This window comes from Danio rerio, chromosome 13, assembly GCF_049306965.1.
Source record: "Danio rerio strain Tuebingen ecotype United States chromosome 13, GRCz12tu, whole genome shotgun sequence".
Classification (NCBI taxonomy): Eukaryota; Metazoa; Chordata; class Actinopteri; order Cypriniformes; family Danionidae; genus Danio; species Danio rerio.
In genome coordinates this window covers 54,475,001-54,495,000 of record NC_133188.1, presented here as the reverse complement: position 1 = coordinate 54,495,000, position 20,000 = coordinate 54,475,001, and the positions used below count along the sequence as shown (strand labels likewise).

The 20,000-nt window shown below is 38.7% G+C and overlaps 1 protein-coding gene across 8 annotated transcripts in view; it reads right to left on the bottom strand.

The window, feature by feature from the left end:
- Window positions 1-20,000, bottom strand: part of dntt (deoxynucleotidyltransferase, terminal) — a 621,669-nt gene that overhangs the window by 453,020 nt on the left and 148,649 nt on the right. For all 8 annotated transcript variants that reach the window (XR_012388546.1, XM_073919556.1, XM_073919554.1 and 5 more), the window contains 1 exon segment: window positions 9,078-9,210. Coding sequence is in view for 7 of the 8 variants with exons in the window: in XM_073919556.1 (XP_073775657.1) it covers window positions 9,078-9,210 (133 nt within the window). In the remaining variant the exon portion in view is untranslated.

Sequence of the window (20,000 nt, the reverse complement as noted above, 5' to 3'; positions counted from 1 at the left end):
TGCAAATGCACATGCAAACACGCAAGCAAACACGCATGCAAACACGAACACACAAATGCACAAAGACTAACATGTGCAAGCACACATGCACACACACACACACATGCATGCACGCAAATACATGCAGGCACGAAAACACTCACAAACGCACAGGCACACACATGCAAAAACACTCAAACACACATGTATGTGCACAAACACACACATTCACACAAACACACGCAAATGCAAAGGCAAATGCACAGACAAATGCGTGTACGCACAAACACACACACGCGCGCCCACATGCATGCATACATATACATATGCACGCAAACAAACACACTGGCAAACGCACACATGCAAGGACACACACGCAGACACACACACACAGACAAGCACACACATAAACACACGCACACATACGTAAACACACGCATACATACACATGCAAATGCACATGCAAACACGCAAGCAAACACACATGCAAACACACACATGCGAATGCACAAAGACTAACATGTGCACGCACGCACACATGCACATACACACACACACACAGACACATGCATGCACGCACGCAAACACATGCAGGCACGAAAACAAACACACTGGCAAACGCACACATGCAAGGACACACACGCAGACACACACACACACACACACGCGAATGCACAAAGACGAACATGTGCACGCACACATACACATGCATGCACGCATTTTTTTGTTCCTAATTTTTAATTAATGCATTAATTAGATTTTCTGCAGTACCCAACACCGTGTGCATGTAAACCCATCCGGTGACGTCATCAAACATCTGAACACGCGTTACTGTAAAACAGCGTCAGATCTTGATCACAGAGTTGATTTGCACAGCATCTGCCATCATCTGACATCTGCTCCTCTGCGTGCGCTAATAATATCTCTCATCCGCCAAGATCCTCACAGAACACATCAGCCAGATTTATCAAGCAAATAAGATATAAAAAGGCAGCCTGAAATAAAGCACTACCGACAAGATAAACTGCTTTTCTGACAAGGTGCGCGGCGATGGCACAGATTCGCTTTTACTCACTTATCTGCATGTCAGGAGCATGATATCAGCGGAAGAAACGGCGCACTATCACGACTAAACAGACTTCAGAACTGCTGGAAGCCTGATCGCATCCAGGACATTATTAGATTCCCGAAATATCCGTCTTCAAAGAGATGTCATTATGCAGTGTCAGAAACACGGCCTGAGGAAACAAATGCGGCAGAAATAACACAACACAAGCAGACGTGTATAACACTTCATTACTAATGCAAAAAACAAACAATCAGAGTAATGCTTAAAGGATTTATAAATACATGTGTGTGAGAAAGTGTCTTGCATCCCTAACGTTCTGGGGACCAAATGTCCTCAGATGCAGAGCAATGCCAGTAAACTGTAACCTTGTGGGGACCTGTTTTTGAACCTCATGAGGAAAGCGGCTCATGAATAAGACGTAGTGAAGTGTTTTGAAAATGTAAGACTGTTGTCTCTTGTGGGTTTAGGGTTAGGGTTGGGATAGAGGGTAGAATATATAGTAGACATATTATTACGGCTATGAGAAGAGCACATATAGATAGCTGTATACGTGTGTTGGTAGCAGACATATAGAGTTCATTAAGAAACATAAATAAACGTAAAAATAATATTAATCATTGTAAAAAATGTATTATAAATGTTATCATTATTATTATTATTATTATTGTTGTTATTAGTAATATTATTTGTACTATTATTATTGTAATCATTATTATTATTATTATTATTATTATCATTTTTATTATTTTTATTAATAGTCATATTATTAATAGCATTATTATTATTGTTGTTTTTATTATTATTATCATTATTATTTATATTATTATTACTATTATTATTATTATTATTATCATTTTATTATTTTTATTAATAGTCGTATTATTAATAGTGTTATTATTATTGTTTTTATTATTATTATCATTATTATTTATATTATTATTATTATTATTACTATTATTATCATTATTATTATTAGCATTTTTATTATTTTTATTAATAGTCGTATTATTAATAGTATTATTATTATTGTTGTTGTTATTATTATTATCATTATTATTTATATTATTATTATTATTACTATTATTATTATTATCTCATCATCATCATCATCATTATTATTATTATTATTATTATTAGCATTATTATTAGCATTATTGTTATTATTAGCATTATTATAATTATAAACATTATTATTATTATTATTATTATTATTATTAATAGTATTTTTTTATTATAATTTTTATTATTTTTTATTAGTAGTCATATTATTAATTGTATTATTATTATTATTATTATTACTATTATTATAATAATTATTATTATTATTATTATTATTATTATTAGCATTAATAGTATTATTATCATCATCATCATCATCATCATCATCATCATCATCATCATTATTATTATTAGCATTATTATTTTAGCATTATTATTTGCATTATTGTAATTATTATCATTATTATTATTATTATTATTAATTATATTTTTAGCATTATTGTTATTATTAGCATTATTATTATTATTATTATTATTATTATTATTATTATTATTATTATAAACATTATTGTTATTAATATTAATACTATTATTAGCATTATTTTATTATTTTTTATTTTATTTTTTTATTATATTATTTTATTTTTTTTATTTTGATGTCCAATAATGACGTCAAGTGACGTTGATATTTGGTTGATTTTATGTTGTTAGAAATTGACCAAAATAAGTAATTTGAGTACTTGTAATTAGTTACTTTACACCACTGCTTGAAAGTTAACGCTAAATGAAAAAACTCAAGCCATCTTGAAATATGTTGTAAAGCCTGAGTTAGTTGCTCATCTGCTTGGCAAGGTAATTTAGCAGACACATAGGTGACTGTGTTATCTGCATATAACTAGCAGTTAACCCCAGGGCAGCGATCGGGAAGATCATTTATGTACATTGTAAACTACACTGGCCAAGAATAGACCCTTGAGGTACTCCAATATTGTTTGAACACACAGATTACTTCACTCCATCCACTTATTTCAAGCGGCCACCATTCGGCTGTGGTGGGAAGAAACCTGCAAGTATAGGACTAGCACTGTAAACATTGCAGTAAGATGCTGTGGACTACAAACCTCCAGCTGTTGCAGAGATTTTAAAATGCAGAAATGGTGTAAACATCACTTTAATATTATTCAGTAAGTTTAATTTAAACAATTAAAAGCAAATTAGGCATCAAACAACATCACAGCCTCTGTAAGAGTAATATGCTCAAGTGTCCACCTAGAATTCAGTTCATGGCACCAGTTAAACACCGTGGTAATGCTTTCCTGCTTCAGCCTATGTAACCCGGTGTGTGATAAAACACTGCAGTCCTCTGTAGCACACCCTCGTGTTGTCTGTAATAGTGTTGTCCAGGTACTGAAGTTTTAAAAACGTCCATTTACCGCTAATATTGAAGCGCTGCTGAGCGCAGATGACTCGACTGATCTTCACGGCTGCTTTACGCTCCAGTCTCCGTGTATTTGTGTTTGCACTCAGTTTACCGCTCTTCACCCAGTGCAAGCACAGATACATGGACTGGAGCGTGGCTCGGTTGTGTTTGTGCTCGGTAAACAGCAGAGGGTGAACTGATGACCTTCTCGACCAATCACAAGCATTTCTGTCGCGCACATGAACACAATGGCAAATCAGCGCTGTTTTCAGAAAGCCATCAACAGTGCCTTAAATGACAGTTTTCTTTTAATTCAGTATGGTGACGAGTCTAATATAGTGAAAGAATCAGTTCATTAACTCGAGTTTGATCAATGGCATCTAAAATGTGTGTTTGGGAAAGAAAACGTTCGCTAACTTGTAGCGCTGCCACATAATTGAGGTACGCTTTCTGTTATCTTCATTAAATGTGTGAATAGGCCTGGCAGTAAAGCATACTCACGGTTCTTGAGGCTCCGAATATACAAATGAGTAATGGACTTTTATTTTAGATTCTTTATTTTGAAGGGATGAGGTGAGGTGAATGTATCGGTGTTCTATTTCCTGTTCTGTTGATCTTTTTTCTATATATGCACATTCACATAACATACTCACCACAAGGGGGAGATAGAGGGCACCTGGACATTACTCACAGTGTCATCTGAAGAAGTCAGAGGAGCACATGGAGTAAGAGTTTGCCAAGGTCTACCTTTTTCTTGTTTTTGTGTGCGAAGGACAATCGTTTTTGTGGATTTTTTGCCCTTTTTGGACTTGTTAGTCTTTCAGGTCTGAAGTAAAGACTATCCTAAGAGGACACTTGCAACTTATGATGGTACAATTATCTGGACTCAAACCTTTCTGGTGAGAACAATCCATTTTGCATATACTCTCATCCACGGACTTTGGACTTTGCACATATACATACATACATACACACACACCCTCACTCACCATTTTTGTATTATGTTATTGTATAAATGTTGTTTGTGTTTTTGTTTCATTGTTAAGACTTGTTCAGAGACATTTGTGGTTCCATTACATAGACTATCTCTCAATCCATGATAAAATTTGAATACAGAAACTAGAGAATTGAACCATATCTTTTATTTTTTTCTTGTGTATCCCGTTGATTTAAAGACGAGTGTTACAAACTAGTGCCATTTCCCTTAACTTGAGCTCTGAAAATGAGCTCTGATATCCCTTTTTATTTTCACTAATCATTCAGAACGGACCTTCGGGTCACTCGGAACGTGGTGAAATTATTCATTTGTGTCGCTTTCTCTTCGCTGATAATATATACAGCAAAGTACACAACGTTCCTGTGTAACTCCCAACGATACTTCCTGGTTTCCTCCCACCGCAGCCTCAATTTTGCTTTTCAAGAGTTCACACTTAGCTGATAATCAATAAAGCGTATTTGGCATGCTGTCCCGGGAGAGAGCCCTGAGCTCGTAATATCCTCGAGCCCGGGGCTCCCTCCTGTTAGAAGGGCGAGAGGGGAATTCGAGGTCAGGTAGGTCTCGAGAACTCCCCTGCTTGTCACCGTGAGAAGTGTAAACTCAGGTTGTATTGGGTGATAATTTGGTTTAGTCGATTGGCTATGGTTTATGTTTTTGCACGATGGGAGGAAACCGGGGAACCAGGGGAAAACCCACGCGAACACGGGGAGAACATGTAAACTCCACACAGAAACACCAATCGGCCCGATGGGTTGGACCGGCGGTGTTCTTGCTGTGAGGCAACAGTGCTAGCCACTGGACCACCGTGTCCCCCGATCAGAAAAAGTGGGAGGATGTAGGGTGGAAAGGGGGGGGAGCTTCAAGACGAAGATAACTGGAGAAAAAAACTCAGGGTATTTATAATGCTTCCATAATCATCTAATAGGGCTGATTACGGCGCTAACAAGGAGCCAGCCGTGTTGATTATAAGCACGTGATCCTCTCGAAATTAGTTTATGAATAAACCGCACTTAAAAAAGGCAGCCACGTGAAATCAGTCTATTGCTCACATACTGCTGTCTTCCACCCAAATAAGACCCAAACCACTATAAGGCTTCTTCTAACTTGCTTTATTTATTTAGTAAGATACTGTGATTAATCGTGTCAAAGACTTTCTTTAGGTCCAGGAGCACCCTGTGCAACACCTGAATGTGCGTAAAAGGTTGCGTCATCTTTTTGGCCCCTTTTCCCTTCCGTAGCAGTCAAGGTGCAACCCGCAAGACAGACAAGACAAACAAACACAATTTGACACCAACCCAGGCTCATTCTGAAAATATACCACTATATACATTTCTGGAGAGCACGAAATGCATCCCAGGAGATGTGTCATTTTTGCAGTTCTTGTGAATCCACTAGAGGTCGCTGTGTACGCTTTTACAGATCTCAGATTTCTTACATGAGTGTCATTCACGCCTGCTGTTCTCACGTAAATCCACCAGAGGCTGCTGTCGACTGACTGACTGACCAAAGCCATCCGGAAAAAGAAAAGCCCTTGCGGCCGCTCAATTTTTACCACATTTTTAGATTTGACCACATTCTCACCCTGATATTTACTTGTTTGTTTTATTTTCTTGGCTTTTGTTTTTGTCTTACCTGCTTTCTGAAACCGTTCTTTACCAGACTTGAACCCCGTCATTGTGGTCAACTCCTCTCTGCATCTCAAATCCTCTAACGTACATGGCGAGCCACAAGCCAAACTGGTAACTGCAGGAAGGTCGTCCATACCAAGGTAAACGGTCAGCTGGTAGCGTGAAAAGCAATGGCATCACACTGCTTCGTAGCGTTCGTTTGAACGACAAAACGCAGCCATACATACCTCTGGCTACACAATTCGGGATCTCCAAAAATTAATATGGGGCTACGTTGTGACGCCCGCTGCGCTGTCATTTGTCCACCCTGTCTGTCTGTATGTCTGTTTTGCTCCCTCTACAGTTGCGCTATAACATTGCGGGGCAATGGGGGCATAATCAGATGACTGGGAAACACCTGAGTCTAAGTGTGCGCTCTTTTATCAGCGTCCTGCCACTGTTTGAGAGAGACTCCCTGATGCTAAGGGTTGGACGAAGACCAGCAGCGTGCGAGTTGGTGGGGCGTTTTGCTAATGCTTGGTCACAGTGGGCTTAAAATAAACTTTTGAAACGTGAATTTTGGCTTCCCCCTCTTTTTTTCTTCTGAAGTGCGGAGAGCTCAATTTCGTAATGGGTTGCTATCTCTAATAATTGATCCTTCGTCATTAAGTCTAATAAGTCCTCAGACAAAGTCTGAATAAACGTTTCCACAACATTCGCCATAGAAATAATAATCTAATTCACTCCAATAATAATAATAATAATAATCTCACTGTCTTATTATCATTAGCTAGTTCATTGTGTCAAGCTGAGCAAGCGATTATCTAATCATAACTCAGTTTTCAAGCATATATGATTGCAGCAGACGAGAGTCTCAATGTAAATCATTGAGTCTGAATGACTATCAGCAGAAAAACAACAATCTGAAGAGTATCGTGTTCTTCCAGCCGTTCGTTCATCTCCAAGCAACTCAAATCAAACTGCAGCTATAAAAGCCCAAACCTCCCAACAAAACAGCGACAGGTGGATAAAACCCGCCGTCTCACCATCACAAATGTATTGATGCTGCAAACAGCACATGATTATATGAGGATGTCTGGCATTTTCCGGCTGGCGAATGTTATTAGGATTGGTAACCTTCTGGTCACACTTTCTGAAAGACGAGCGCCCTCCAGGTACAACACACACCTTTTCCATTTACATGCTGGAAATCTGATCTGGGGATTATTGCGCTGGGCGCTCTGCAGTGAATGGATGACATTATAATGCTCTCAGACTCACTGATGCACATATTAAGATCATCAGATCATGCTTTTACAGGCTGCACTGAGGTTTCTGCTGAACTACTGCTGCATGATTCTGCTCTGACTCTCTGTAATAACACGAAATGATCTGACTGATCCATAATGATTATAAAGTTCAATACTCTAACTCTACATTCTAGAAAGAGTGCTAGAGAAATAAAGATGACTTTAATCGAATGGAATTGAACTGAACTAACCTGAAATTAATTGATTTAAACTTAATTGAATTGAACTGAATTGCACTGAACTGAGATTAAATGAAATTAAACTAATTGAATTGGGTTCAACTGATCTGAATTGATTAAATGAACTGAATTGAAATTAATTTAATTAAAATTAGGTTGAACTGAACTGAACTTAATTTAACTGAACTGATCTTAAAATAAACTCAACTGAACTGAGTTGAATTGAATTGAACTGAACTGAAATTAACGGAACTGAATTTAAATTAAATTAATTGAACTGGATTTATCTGGTTTAAAATTAAATTAAATTACTTGAATTAAATCAAACAATGTAATTGATCTGAAATTAATTAATAGAATTGAGTTAAGTTGAACTGAATTGAACAAATTAAATGCATTGAATTGAAATCAAAACTGAAAAGGAATTTAATTGAAATAAATCGAACTGAGCTGAATTGAAACTAATTTGACTGAACTAATCTTAAATTAAACTGAACTGGAATTAACTGAACCTAAATTCAATTAATTGAACTGAACTGAACTGAACTTATTAATTTAATTTAATTTCTTATCGGCTTAGTCCGTTTATTAAACCAGGGGTCGCCACAGCTGAATGAACCGCCAACTTATCCAGCACGTTTTTACGCAGCGGATGCACTTCCAGCGCAACCCATCTCTGGGAAACATCCACACACACTCATACACTATGGACAATTTAGCCTACCCAATTCACCTGTACTGCATGTGTTTGGACTGTGGGGGAAACCGGAGCACCCGGAGGAAACCCACGCGAACGCAGGGAGAACATGCAAACTCCACACAGAAACACCAACTAAGCCAAGGTTTGAACCAGCGACCCAGCAATCTTCTTGCTGTGAGGCGGCAGCACTACCTACTGCATCACTACATTGCCTAAATTAAATTAAATTAAATTAAATTAAATTAAATTAAATTAAATTAAATTAAATTAAATTAAATTAAATTAAATTAAATTAAATTAAATTAAATTAAATTAAATTAAGAGTTGAGTTGAACTTAACTGAATTGAGCTAATTAAATGAATTGGACTGAATTGAAGGAATTGAACTGAAATTAGATTTAAACTGAACTTAGGTTAACTGAACTGATCTTAAATTAAACTCAACTGAACTAAATGCATTGCATTGAACTGAAAGGAATGTAACTGAACTGGGCTGAATTGAAATTAATTTGATTGAACTTAAATTGAACTGAGATTAACTGAACGTAAATTCAATTAATTGAAATTAAATGAACAGGATGTATCTGAATGTATTTGAAACAAATTTCTCTAAAATTAAATTTTATTTATTTGAAATGATCTGAAATTAAGTGAATGTAATTTATTTGAAATGAAATGAAATGGAAAAACTTGAGCTGAAATTAATTGACTTGAAATGAACTGAAATAGATCTGAACTGGATAGATCTGAATTGCATTTAAATCAAGTTCATAGAATTGAATTGAACTGAACAGAAATGAAAGTAAGAGAAGTGCACCTGCGGAATCCACCGGTGATGGTGACGGTGGCGGAGGGGTTGATGAAGAGCAGAGCCTCCTCCATCATCATCTTCAGTGCTGCAGCTTCAGCTCTGCTCACCGGAACACTGATGTCCTCATAAAACAGAAATCCTGCAGACAGCAGGGAGAAAACTATCAGACTACACGTCGGCTCAACGCGTAGCGCAAGCTCTCTGATTGGTCGGCTTGGTAGCGTTGACGAGTCTGGGCGGCACCGAGAGCCGCGTGAATGGCGCTATCCCAATGGAGCGATTGTTTACAAGTGTGGAGTCCCGTGAAGGAGCTCCGGATGGAAAGTTTTGTTTTGTGTTTACCTCATAGTTAAAGTTGTTGCACGTCCGCCGGTTCCTGCCTCAAAATGAGCAAGTTTGAGCCACTTGTACATCCAGGAAGTGTTCAGGAAAAGCAAAACAGCAGCGAAGAAACTCGACACAGAGGAACATTTACACCTCACTGCCAACTAGCGTTTTGGAAGTGTTAATGCAGACCAACAGAGACAGTGTGCAGGAGTATAAATGCACAGCTGCGCGCGTTGCATGCGCCGTGGGTTACACCGGTCACTTGACGCAGAAGTATAAACCAGGCTTAATCATCCTCTCATACGGTATTCACCTGCTTTGTCTCACGCGAACACAGTTACTGTTTTCAGTCATGCTGCTTCTCGATTCTAAGATCACATTTGCACGCATTTTGGGCCATCCTTACTGTCGAACCCTGCTTTAAGAAAACTACAATGTAAAAATGATTTCCAACCTGCCAAAGTGGCTAGTGGGAGCGGCTGTCTAAACCGCCAAAGCTGAAATATATATATATATACAGGGCTTGACATTAAATGCGGGTAGATTTTAGCTGTGGCGGGTCGGACAGCCACTACCACTAGCCACTTTGGCTGGTTTAAAACTATTTTTAAATTGTAGTTTTCCTAAAAGCAGAGTTCGACAATAAAGATCGCCCAATATTCGTGCAAATGCGATCTTAGAATGGAGAAGCAGCATGACTGACAAAACTAATTGTGTTTGCACGACTCAGCGACCAAAAGAAAGCAGGTGCATACTGAATGTGAGGATGAACATTTGCACCAACAGCTATTTGTGATGCGCGCTCCCGTTTCCTTGCTTGAAGCAACCATGCCTAGAAACACATTGGGCCCTATCATACACCCGGCGCAATGTGGCGCAAGGCGCGGCGCAATAGTCTTTTACTACTTTTAGCTTGGCGCAAGGGTCATTTTGAGGTGTTGCGCCACGCTGTTTAAATAGCAAATGCATTTGCGCTCATATCTGCGCCCATAGGCGTTCTGCTCTAAAAAAGCAGGCGTGTTTTGGCGCGTTGCTATTTTGAGAAACTAAATAGTCTGTTCTTTAGACCAGAACAAAGTCGGTCTATTGTCTGGCGCAAAGTGCGCCTGGCTTACACACTACACACAAGATGCAATACGCAAATATCTTTACATGTGAAAAAGATATAATATATTAAGGATATATATAATAAGGATATATATAGGATATAAATATAAATGATTAAAATATTACAAAACATATTATTTTCTAGCCTACATGAAACCACTGCCTTTCTTTCTTTATCTCGGGAGGCTTTTTCAGTTCATTAAACTTGCTTTTGTATAATGTTATTATTATTAGCCGAATTATTTATTATATCCATATTTATATTTGTTTTATTAAAAACAAGCTTAGATTTGTCCACCTGTCAGGTTTTAGACCATATGGGGCACAGCATGTGTATTTGGAAATAACTCAGTATTCTGACCACACTTTGTTATTATTGTTCATTTATTCGTTTCCTGGAGATTAGAACTGAATTTAGAAATAGTTTTTAAACAAATCTTTGCGCTTAACAAACTAAATTAATTATTTATAAGGTAATGGATGTCTGTGCGTACAGGTTTTCCTATCAACGAGAGCAAAAGTGAAAGTGAACTTACTTTACGTCATGTTAATAGCAATGCGCTTATGGCACGATGCAGCTGCTCTTAAAGGGAATGGGAGATGAGACTCTGATTGGTTTATTCTCAAAACACACCTATAACTCATTAAGAAAATAAACTCAACCCTTTTAGACCATGCGCCATGGTGCAAAGCGGATTTTCCCATCCTTAAGTTAGCAAAAATTAGTTCTGACATGCCCTAAAAAAAGCGTTTGCGCCCTGCGTTTTGCGCTCTGCGCATGCACCGTCAAAATAGAGCCCAATATGTTTGGTGTGGTCAGAGACAAATTTAGTAAATCCTTCATTTTGAGCTCTGGAAAATGATGTGAAGTAAAAACTAATTGTAATACGACACTATGAAGCCGTGACCCATTTGATCATGACACACAAAAAGAGAAATGAATGAGGAGGCATGTGGACAAAACACAATCTAGGATATACTGTGAAAAATTCCTGAATCTGTTCAACATCATTTGGGAAATATTTGGAGTAGAAGTAAAACATATGATCAGGAGGGCTTAACTGTTTAAGTCTTTTAATAGCAGACACTTGTAACTTATCTTAAAGATATAGACAGTAATGTAAAGAAAATGTTACAGCCATCGTATTAATAGCCCCGGTGAGCCAAACTCAAGCGGTACAATGACAGTTCTGGTGCTTAAACATTCAGAGCTCATCAATCAGGCCGGAAAAGGCCAGTCGTGTTCCTGCTGTCATCTCCTTTATGAATTATGATATGATTTTATTGTTACCTTTTAAAGCGATCGCCTTATCTGACCTGTTGTTTTATGGCCTGGAGTCTTAATCTGGAGTTATGGTGTGTTGTTAATCACTTGTTGTTTAGGAAAATCGACTGTAATGAGAGAGAGGTTGTTTCCCGACGCTGTTTTCCAGCCGTAATTTTCCTCATTTACAGCCTGCTGATCTTTAAACAACACGCTGACTTTAAAGCAGCATGCAGATTTAACTTCTTAAGACTTTTTCAGCTCACCGTTCTGAAGCGCTTCTGTTGGAAAACGTCTCATTGCAGTGATATTTTTAATGCTTTATTTCTGAATTTAAATGTACAGTTGTAGTCAGAATTATTAGCCCCCTTTTGATTTTTTTTTCTTTTTTAAATATTTCCCAAATGATGTTTGACAGAGCAAGGAAATTTTCACAGTATGTCTGACAATATTTTTTCTTCTAGAAAAAGTCTTATTTGTTTTATTTCGGCTAGAATAAAAGCAGTTTTTAATTTTTTTAAAACTATTTTTGGGACAAAATTATTAGCTCAAAATTATTAGCTCAAAATTATTAGACAGTCTACAGAACAGACCATCATTATACAATAACTTGCCTAATTACCCTAACCTGCCTAGTTAACCTTAATTTAGTGAAGCCTTTAAATGTCACTTTAAGCTGTATAGAAGTGTCTTGAAAAATATCAAGTAAAATATTATTTACTGTCATCATGACAAAGATAAAATAAATCAGTTATTAGAAATAAGTTATTAAAACTATTATGATTAGAAATGTGCTGAAACAATCTTCCCTCCATTAAACAGAAATTAGGGAAAAAAATAAACAGGGGCGCTAATAATTCAGGGGGGCTAATAATTTTGACTTCAACTGTAGGTTTGGTAAAGAGCAGTGCTTCCCAAACTTTTTGCTGTTTGCACCCCTTTCTAATATTTGACACCTGTCAAGCCCCCCTTTCTCCAATTAAACTCCGCATTTTTAACTACAACACACACTTTTTCTGTATACATGCTTAAAATAAAATAATAAAATATGTGATTTTAATAGATAAGCTTTTATGAAGTTGACAGTTTCCACAGCATCATTAAGTACAGACAAAAGTTCATCTGGCATGTTTGTTTACACTAGAACTTCTTGGTGGATGCCTCAGTGTAGCCAGGAAACCAATGGTGCAAACTAAAATCTGCTCTAAAGTCCAGCAAAGCGCGTTAGTTATGCGCCTATGCAGGTCCAAACACTTGCACACTGCTGAACACACACAGGATGAACAGCAACACACAAATATATTCACAGATGAAAACAATTAAAGCATTAAAATTATCCAGAAATGATAATTTTCCACATATAAACAGCACTGCCTTCATGCCTTCTTCACCTCGGGGGGCTTTTTCAGTTCATTCATGACGATCTGCATCTGTATAATGTGGTTATTATCAGCTGTATTATTGATTATATGCAGATTTATATTTGTTTTAATAAACACAAGTGTAGATGTGTCCAGCTGTGGGGTTTTGGAGACGTCTGCATCAGTGGGGTATAAGAACAGGACGTGTGTTCGGATAAAACTCAGTTTTCTGACCACACTTCATTATTATTGTTCATTTATTCCCTTGTTGGAGATCAGAACTGAATTTAGAAATAGTTTTGACACAAATCTTTGCGCCTAACAAAGGAAATTAAACATGTGGGCTAATGGATGTGTTCAGTGGAGTGAGTTTCCACCGTTTCCTGACTCCACCAAAGTAAAGGAGTAAAGTAAAGAGAAAGTGAAGAGGCTGAATGGAGGAGGCTCGTTCTTTATCCTCGCGCTGCAGATGCTCTGTTTAACTCACTAGTTTCCTCACTAGTGAAGCGTTCAGTTTTTATTTGAAGTTTATTTATAAACAAATTTCGAGAGGATCACGTGCTTATGATTGTTCACAGCTGTTCAGACTTTAGCTAATAACTAATTATCCTATCAGACGATCCTTAACTCACTATAAATAACCAGACTTTTCTCATCTCAATATCTTCGTCTCGAAGAAACCCCCCAACCCAACCCTACTTTCCCTCTTTTCAAACGGGCGTCACGATGGCCAGTGATTAGCGCTGTTGCCTCACAGCAAGAATGCCCCTGGTTTAATTCCTTTCCAAACCAGACAGCATTTCTGTGCGGAGTTTGCTAGTTCTCCCCGTAGTCACGTGGGTTTTCCCCGGTTCCTCCGGTTTCCTCCAACAGTTCAAAAACAAGCACTCTAACAATTAATCCAAAATATTTTAGCTAAACTCTGAGTATACCTGCAACATGCATATCTGACACTTAGCTAGAATAAGCAAGAGGGGGAGTCATCAAGATCTACCTGTGCTCAAACTCCCCTCTCCCCTTGCAACGGGAGGGAGCCCAGGGCTCGAGGATCTTATAAGCTCAGGGCTCTCTCCCAGGACAGCACGCCAAACTAGCTTTATTATCATTATTATTATTAAGTGTGAACTCTTGAAACTTATAAAGCCCACCATGTAAACAGCAAATGCACAACTGACTTTTAAAGGGAATGTGAGATGAGACTCTGACTGGCTTAATGCATGTTATTCACCAAACACACCCAGAACTCATTAAGAGAATAAGCTCAACCCTGTTAAACCGGAATGCAGAGCGTATTTATCCATCCTTAAAATAGCAAAAGTGGATTAAGACACGCCCTTCATGGTTTCGCACCATGCTCTTTACACTTTGCTCCTAGATCATTAAAATAGAGCCTATTATGTTTAGAAATGTGTTTAAAACAATCTTCTTTCATTTCAACAGAAATTGGGAAAAAAACATAAAATATTAAAAATTGTAGAGGAGGGCGAATAATTCAGACATCAACTGTATATAAACCCGCTTCTGAAAGTTTAGAAATCCTCCTCTTTGACCCATATACAGGCGTGCGAGTAGTTTGAGCAGGCAGAGATTTGTGTTTGCTAATAGCGAGTCTGATTGATGGATCTCTCGTCACGATTCTACATTCATGCATTTGGGAGATGCTTTTATGCAAAGTGACTTTAAAGTGCACTCAGGTCTGTCACTCAAGGTGCTTTATCACTGGAAATCATTTTCTCCATGGAGGAAATTAATGGGATTTTTACCTGTGGAAGCTGCGAGTTGCGCTCTGTGAAGTGTGACAGAAGCACAGAGAAGGAGTTTACAGTGTTAGAAAGCAGATAAAAAAAAGAAACGCAGGATGAAAACGGCTGTATTTTCGCCTTTAACTGTGAAAAAGTAAGTTTTATGCACGTACCGTACTGTAGTACACTGGAATAAACACATTTTTTACTTATAAATTGCTTTTAGGCTTTACAAATAAATAGAATTAAGTATAGCAAGCAATGCTTAATTCAAACAGTGGAAGGAAACTGAGATTACATTTTAATTAAATATCTTAAAAGTCTGTTTTTTGTGGTGTGCATTCAATCAAAAATTAAAATCAAAATGCAACTTCAGTTTTGCACTAATTTTAAAATTTATAAATGCAATAATTTTAGAATTAACTATAATTAATAGTAAGCTATGTTGCCAAGACATCGATCATTTAGTGTTCCTCATAGAAAACTCATTCATTTATTTTCTTTCGGCTTAATCTCTATTTCAGGGGCCACAGTGAAATGAATCGCCAACTATTCCAGCATATTGTGGATGTCCTTCCAGCTGCAACCCAGTACAGGGAAACACCTATACACACTCATTCACACACACTCATATGCCCTATTCACATGGGGCTTCAGCGTCAACGCTTGTCTGAAGTTGGGGCTGACCTGACCGTCATAGCAGCATCAGCCAATGAAATTAGTCAGCAACAGACCACTTCCTGAGCTGGTGTATTTGCATACAGTGATCTGATTGGCTGACGCTTCCATCAGCACTTGAAAAGTTGACCTAGTCCCAACTTCTGCAGCGAGCAACGCCTCTGAAGTGGTGCCGACGGATCCACAATGCAGTTCGGCAACGCCTGACGTCACCCATTCAATGTGAATGGGAAGCGTAGACACTGACGCCCGGTGTGAATGGGGTGATACACTACGGCCAGTTTAGTTCATCAATTCCCCTATTGTGTATATTTTTATACACAATTAGTTTTCTATGAGGTGGCATGGTGACTTAGTGGTTAGCACTGTGGCCTCACAGCAAGAAAGTTGCTGGTTTGAGCTTCAGCTGGGTCAGTTGGCGGTTCTGTGTGGAGTTTGCACGTTCTCCCCGTGTTGGTGTGGGTTTCCTCCGGGTGCTCCGGGTTTCCCCCACAGTCCAATCACATGCATGACTTGAATTCTAAGTGAATGGAATAAGCTAAATTGTCTGTAGTGTACTAGTGTGTGTGAGAAGGAGTGTGTATGGGTGTTTCCCAGTACTGGGTTGCAGCTGGAAGGGCATCCGCTGTGTAAAACATATGCTGGATAAGTTGGCGGTTCATTCCACTGTGGCGACCCCTTATAAATAAAGGGACTAAGCCGAAGGAAAATGAATGAATATTACGGTTCATACCATTGTGAACGCATAATCATATGGAGGAAACTATTCATTCAGCAGTCTGAAACGGGCAGATCTAGAGCGCAGACAGACATAAGAGTTCACAAGATCATTTTCTCATAGACTAGGTGTTTGTTTCTACATATAGCCTAAAGGTAAAGTACAGTTTGTATAATTTGACTCTCTAAAGCAGTTGATCAGAGGTTACTGTAGGTCAGCATACACTAACTGAGGCTGTTTCTCAATATGCGTTCTTCAGCGGTCTTGCGTCCTCGTGTTCTCGTGCAGCGTCATCATCAGCTGCCTAAGTTCAGCTCCAATACTCAAGACCGCAAGTACAGAGGACGTGTGAAACTTCCCGGATGTGATCTTGATATCGAGGATGCAATGATGCAGACTTGAGCACCGAACTCGCTCTGGAAGTCCCAGAAGTCATTGCGACTGGGGGTGGGAAGCACTGCATTTTATTTAGATTTATTATTAAAGTTCAGAGATATGAGTTATTTACCTCAGGAGTTTCCCTAAATGAAACGGTGAAAGTAAACATTAACATGAACATCTTAATAAAGGAATAAACACGTTAAGGGTGTTTGTTTGCTGAAATTTGTATTAAAATCTGTTTTATTTATATTGTGCAGAGTATATAATGTTTTTATGCAAAGTATATATTTTGAAAAGGGGAAAAACAATGAATCGCTGTATGAAGGCTGTAATGTTTAAATAATTTCCATTTAAAACACGTGAAGGTCACATGACCATCAGGAAGAACGCAGCATCTCATTTCTCAAAGGACGCGTTCTCTGCCCTCGCGGTCTCCTGAGTTCGTTCTTCCGAAGACACCTGGCAAGACCGGTCTCCACAAGAACACAAGTCCGTTCTCTGCGTTCTTGGAATTGAGAAACAGCATATGCGTTCACACCGAAAGCGTAGAGAGCGTCCACGGTCGCTCTGGCCGCCCATGGCGACAACGCTGTCTGCCTTCAACTCCGGCAGTGAGAGCGTCAAAATTCACTACATTGATCTTGTATTTAAAGGGGGCGCTGCAGCATATATCAGTTACATTCCTGCATAAAACAGGCTGTCTAGTGTGAAAATGTTGCGCACTTCTCATCACACTCATTTAACAATGGAAGATCAAGTTGCATGTGGTGTGGCTTTGCTCAACCTAATTCCTTTCAAAGTTGTGTGTCACAAAAACACTCTGTAATCCGCTCAAAACTCCATTGAAAGCCATTTCCTGGACGCAATTTACCGGTTGTAAACACTGTAGTTCTAAACATTCTACCGAGAGACGCTGGTCGCTATGATGCCCTCCATGCAGCAGCCAAGAAAAAGGTCTAGAAATATTTAGAGTTTCTTAGGGTGCTTTCACATCTGTAGTTCGCTTCATTTGGTCCGGATCAAGGGTAATAAATGATACATTGTTGCATCTTCTGCCGTCTTTGGGTCGTTTTCACACCACACTGCTGGCTTTGGTCCGAACCAGTTGAAACGAACCAAAAGGCAGTCATCTGACAAAATCCACGTCTCTCATTGGCCAGATGTTGTTGAACATAGTTCCTAAACTGCTTATTGATTGGTCAGAATTCATGTGCGGGAAAATGCCAGTGAACTCCCGCAGGTAAACAAAACCTTTTACTCTGGAGGGACGACTGCGCTGGCTGATTGTATGCCTGATTTAGACAAACTAGACATTACGAGAATGAAGCGCAGCCGCCGCTGGAAAACAGTGTTTAATGCATCGCTCATCACTTCAGGAGGAGGCGTGAATTAATTTAGCTAAACTGCGACATGCTCATCTTGCGTAAATGTTACCAACGATCCATCAGTTAATGTTTTCCCCTCTCTCTCTCTGTTGGTAAAGCGCTGTCAACAAATATTTGTCCTCCATATCCCATAATGCACAGCGCATAGGCCTACGGCAGCTGGATTAGTCCAAAAGGCGCAGTACTTTTAGCGGTTGGACCTGTTTTAGTATGGATCATATTCTCACCACAAACAAACCGCTCCAGGGTTTGTTTGAAAGCGTACTGAGACCACCTCTTCAAGCAGGTCTCGGTACGCTTATTTGGTCCGCTTTTGATGCGCACTCGAGTACGATTGCTGCATTCTCACCTGCCCAAACCGACCGCACCAAAAGGGGAAACAAACTCTAGTGCGATTCAACCGAACTAAATAAGGCAGGTGTGAACGCACCCTTACTTTAGTTATCTTTGCCTTGAAGAATCCCCCCTTCCAGTTCTTCTCCTCCACCTAGGGTGGCCCACTGGTTAGCACTGTTGCCTTACAGCAATAACCTGCATGGGTTATTAACGGGGCCCCCGAAATCACTCTCAGTGGGGGGTGGGAGTGGGGGGTTACGGTCACAGAAATCACGGAGGTGACAGGGCACCTTATCATGCGGGCCCACCCATGGTGTGTGAGGGAGTTCTCGAGACCTACCTGAGCTCAAACTACCCTGTTTCCCTGAAAACGAGAGGGAGCCCCAGGCTCGAGGATCTTCTGAGCTCGTGTCTGTCTCTTGGGACAGCATGCAAAACTCATTTTATAATCGATCATCCGCTAAGTGTGAACTCTTGAAATATGCTTTATTAGTCAATTAGATATCATTTAAATAAATACATCAATTTAATTAATTGAAGCAGGTAACGTTACCCGAAAAAGTTGACCCCCCTTGATCGTCAGTGTATAATCTGCAATCCCTTCCATATATACAAACAATCTCATCAATAAGCATATTTATATTCAGAGCGGTTTTGTTCACATCGAACAGGAGCAACACGCGGTAAACGGCGAATTCAGACACACACACACACACACACACACACACACACAGTCAGAGTTCGACGGCTGCATAAAAATGACCAGCAAATGATGAGTGCGCTGTGGCAGGAACATTCATCACGTCTGCACTGTGTTTTCATCCTGAGAGAAACACTACACCCCACCTTAAACAAATTCAAGCACTTCTGGAGAATAAACATCAGACAGTCCTGTGAAAGCATTATAAACTACCCTGTTGTTCTGAATACTTACTGTGATGAGCGCGCTTTCAGTAAGTGTGTGGTAAAAACATAGTATTTCCGCAAGTACTTTAGAGCACCAGGGAGAACTCAAGCGATGAGATTTCCATAGACATTACAGTAGTTCTACATTACAGTGATATTTAGTTGTGGATTTCATTTGTATTGTGATTTAGTATAGACAGTTGAAGTCCCCCCCCCCCCCCTTATTTTTTTCCGGTTAACAGAGCAGATTTTTTTCCAACACATTTCTAATCATAATAGTTTTAATAACTCATTTCTAATAACTGATTTATTTTCTCTTTGCCATGATGACAGCACATAATATTAGACTAGATATTCTTCAAGACACTTCTATACAGCTTAAAGTGACATTTAAAGGCTTCACTAGGGTAATTAGGGTAAAATTAGGGTTATTAGGCAAGTCATTGTATAACAGTGGTTTATTCTGGTGACAATCCAAAACTAATATTGCTTAACGGGGCTAATAATATTGACCTTAAAATGAGTTAAAAAAATTAAAAAGTGCTTTTATTCTAGCCGAAATAAAACAAATAAGACTTTCTCCAGAAGAATAAATATTATAGAAAATACCGCGAACAACTCCTAAATCTGTTCAACATCATTTTGGGAAATATTTAAAGCAAAAAAATAAATAAATAAATAAATAAATAAATAAATAACAGGAGGACAATTTTTTTTTTTTACT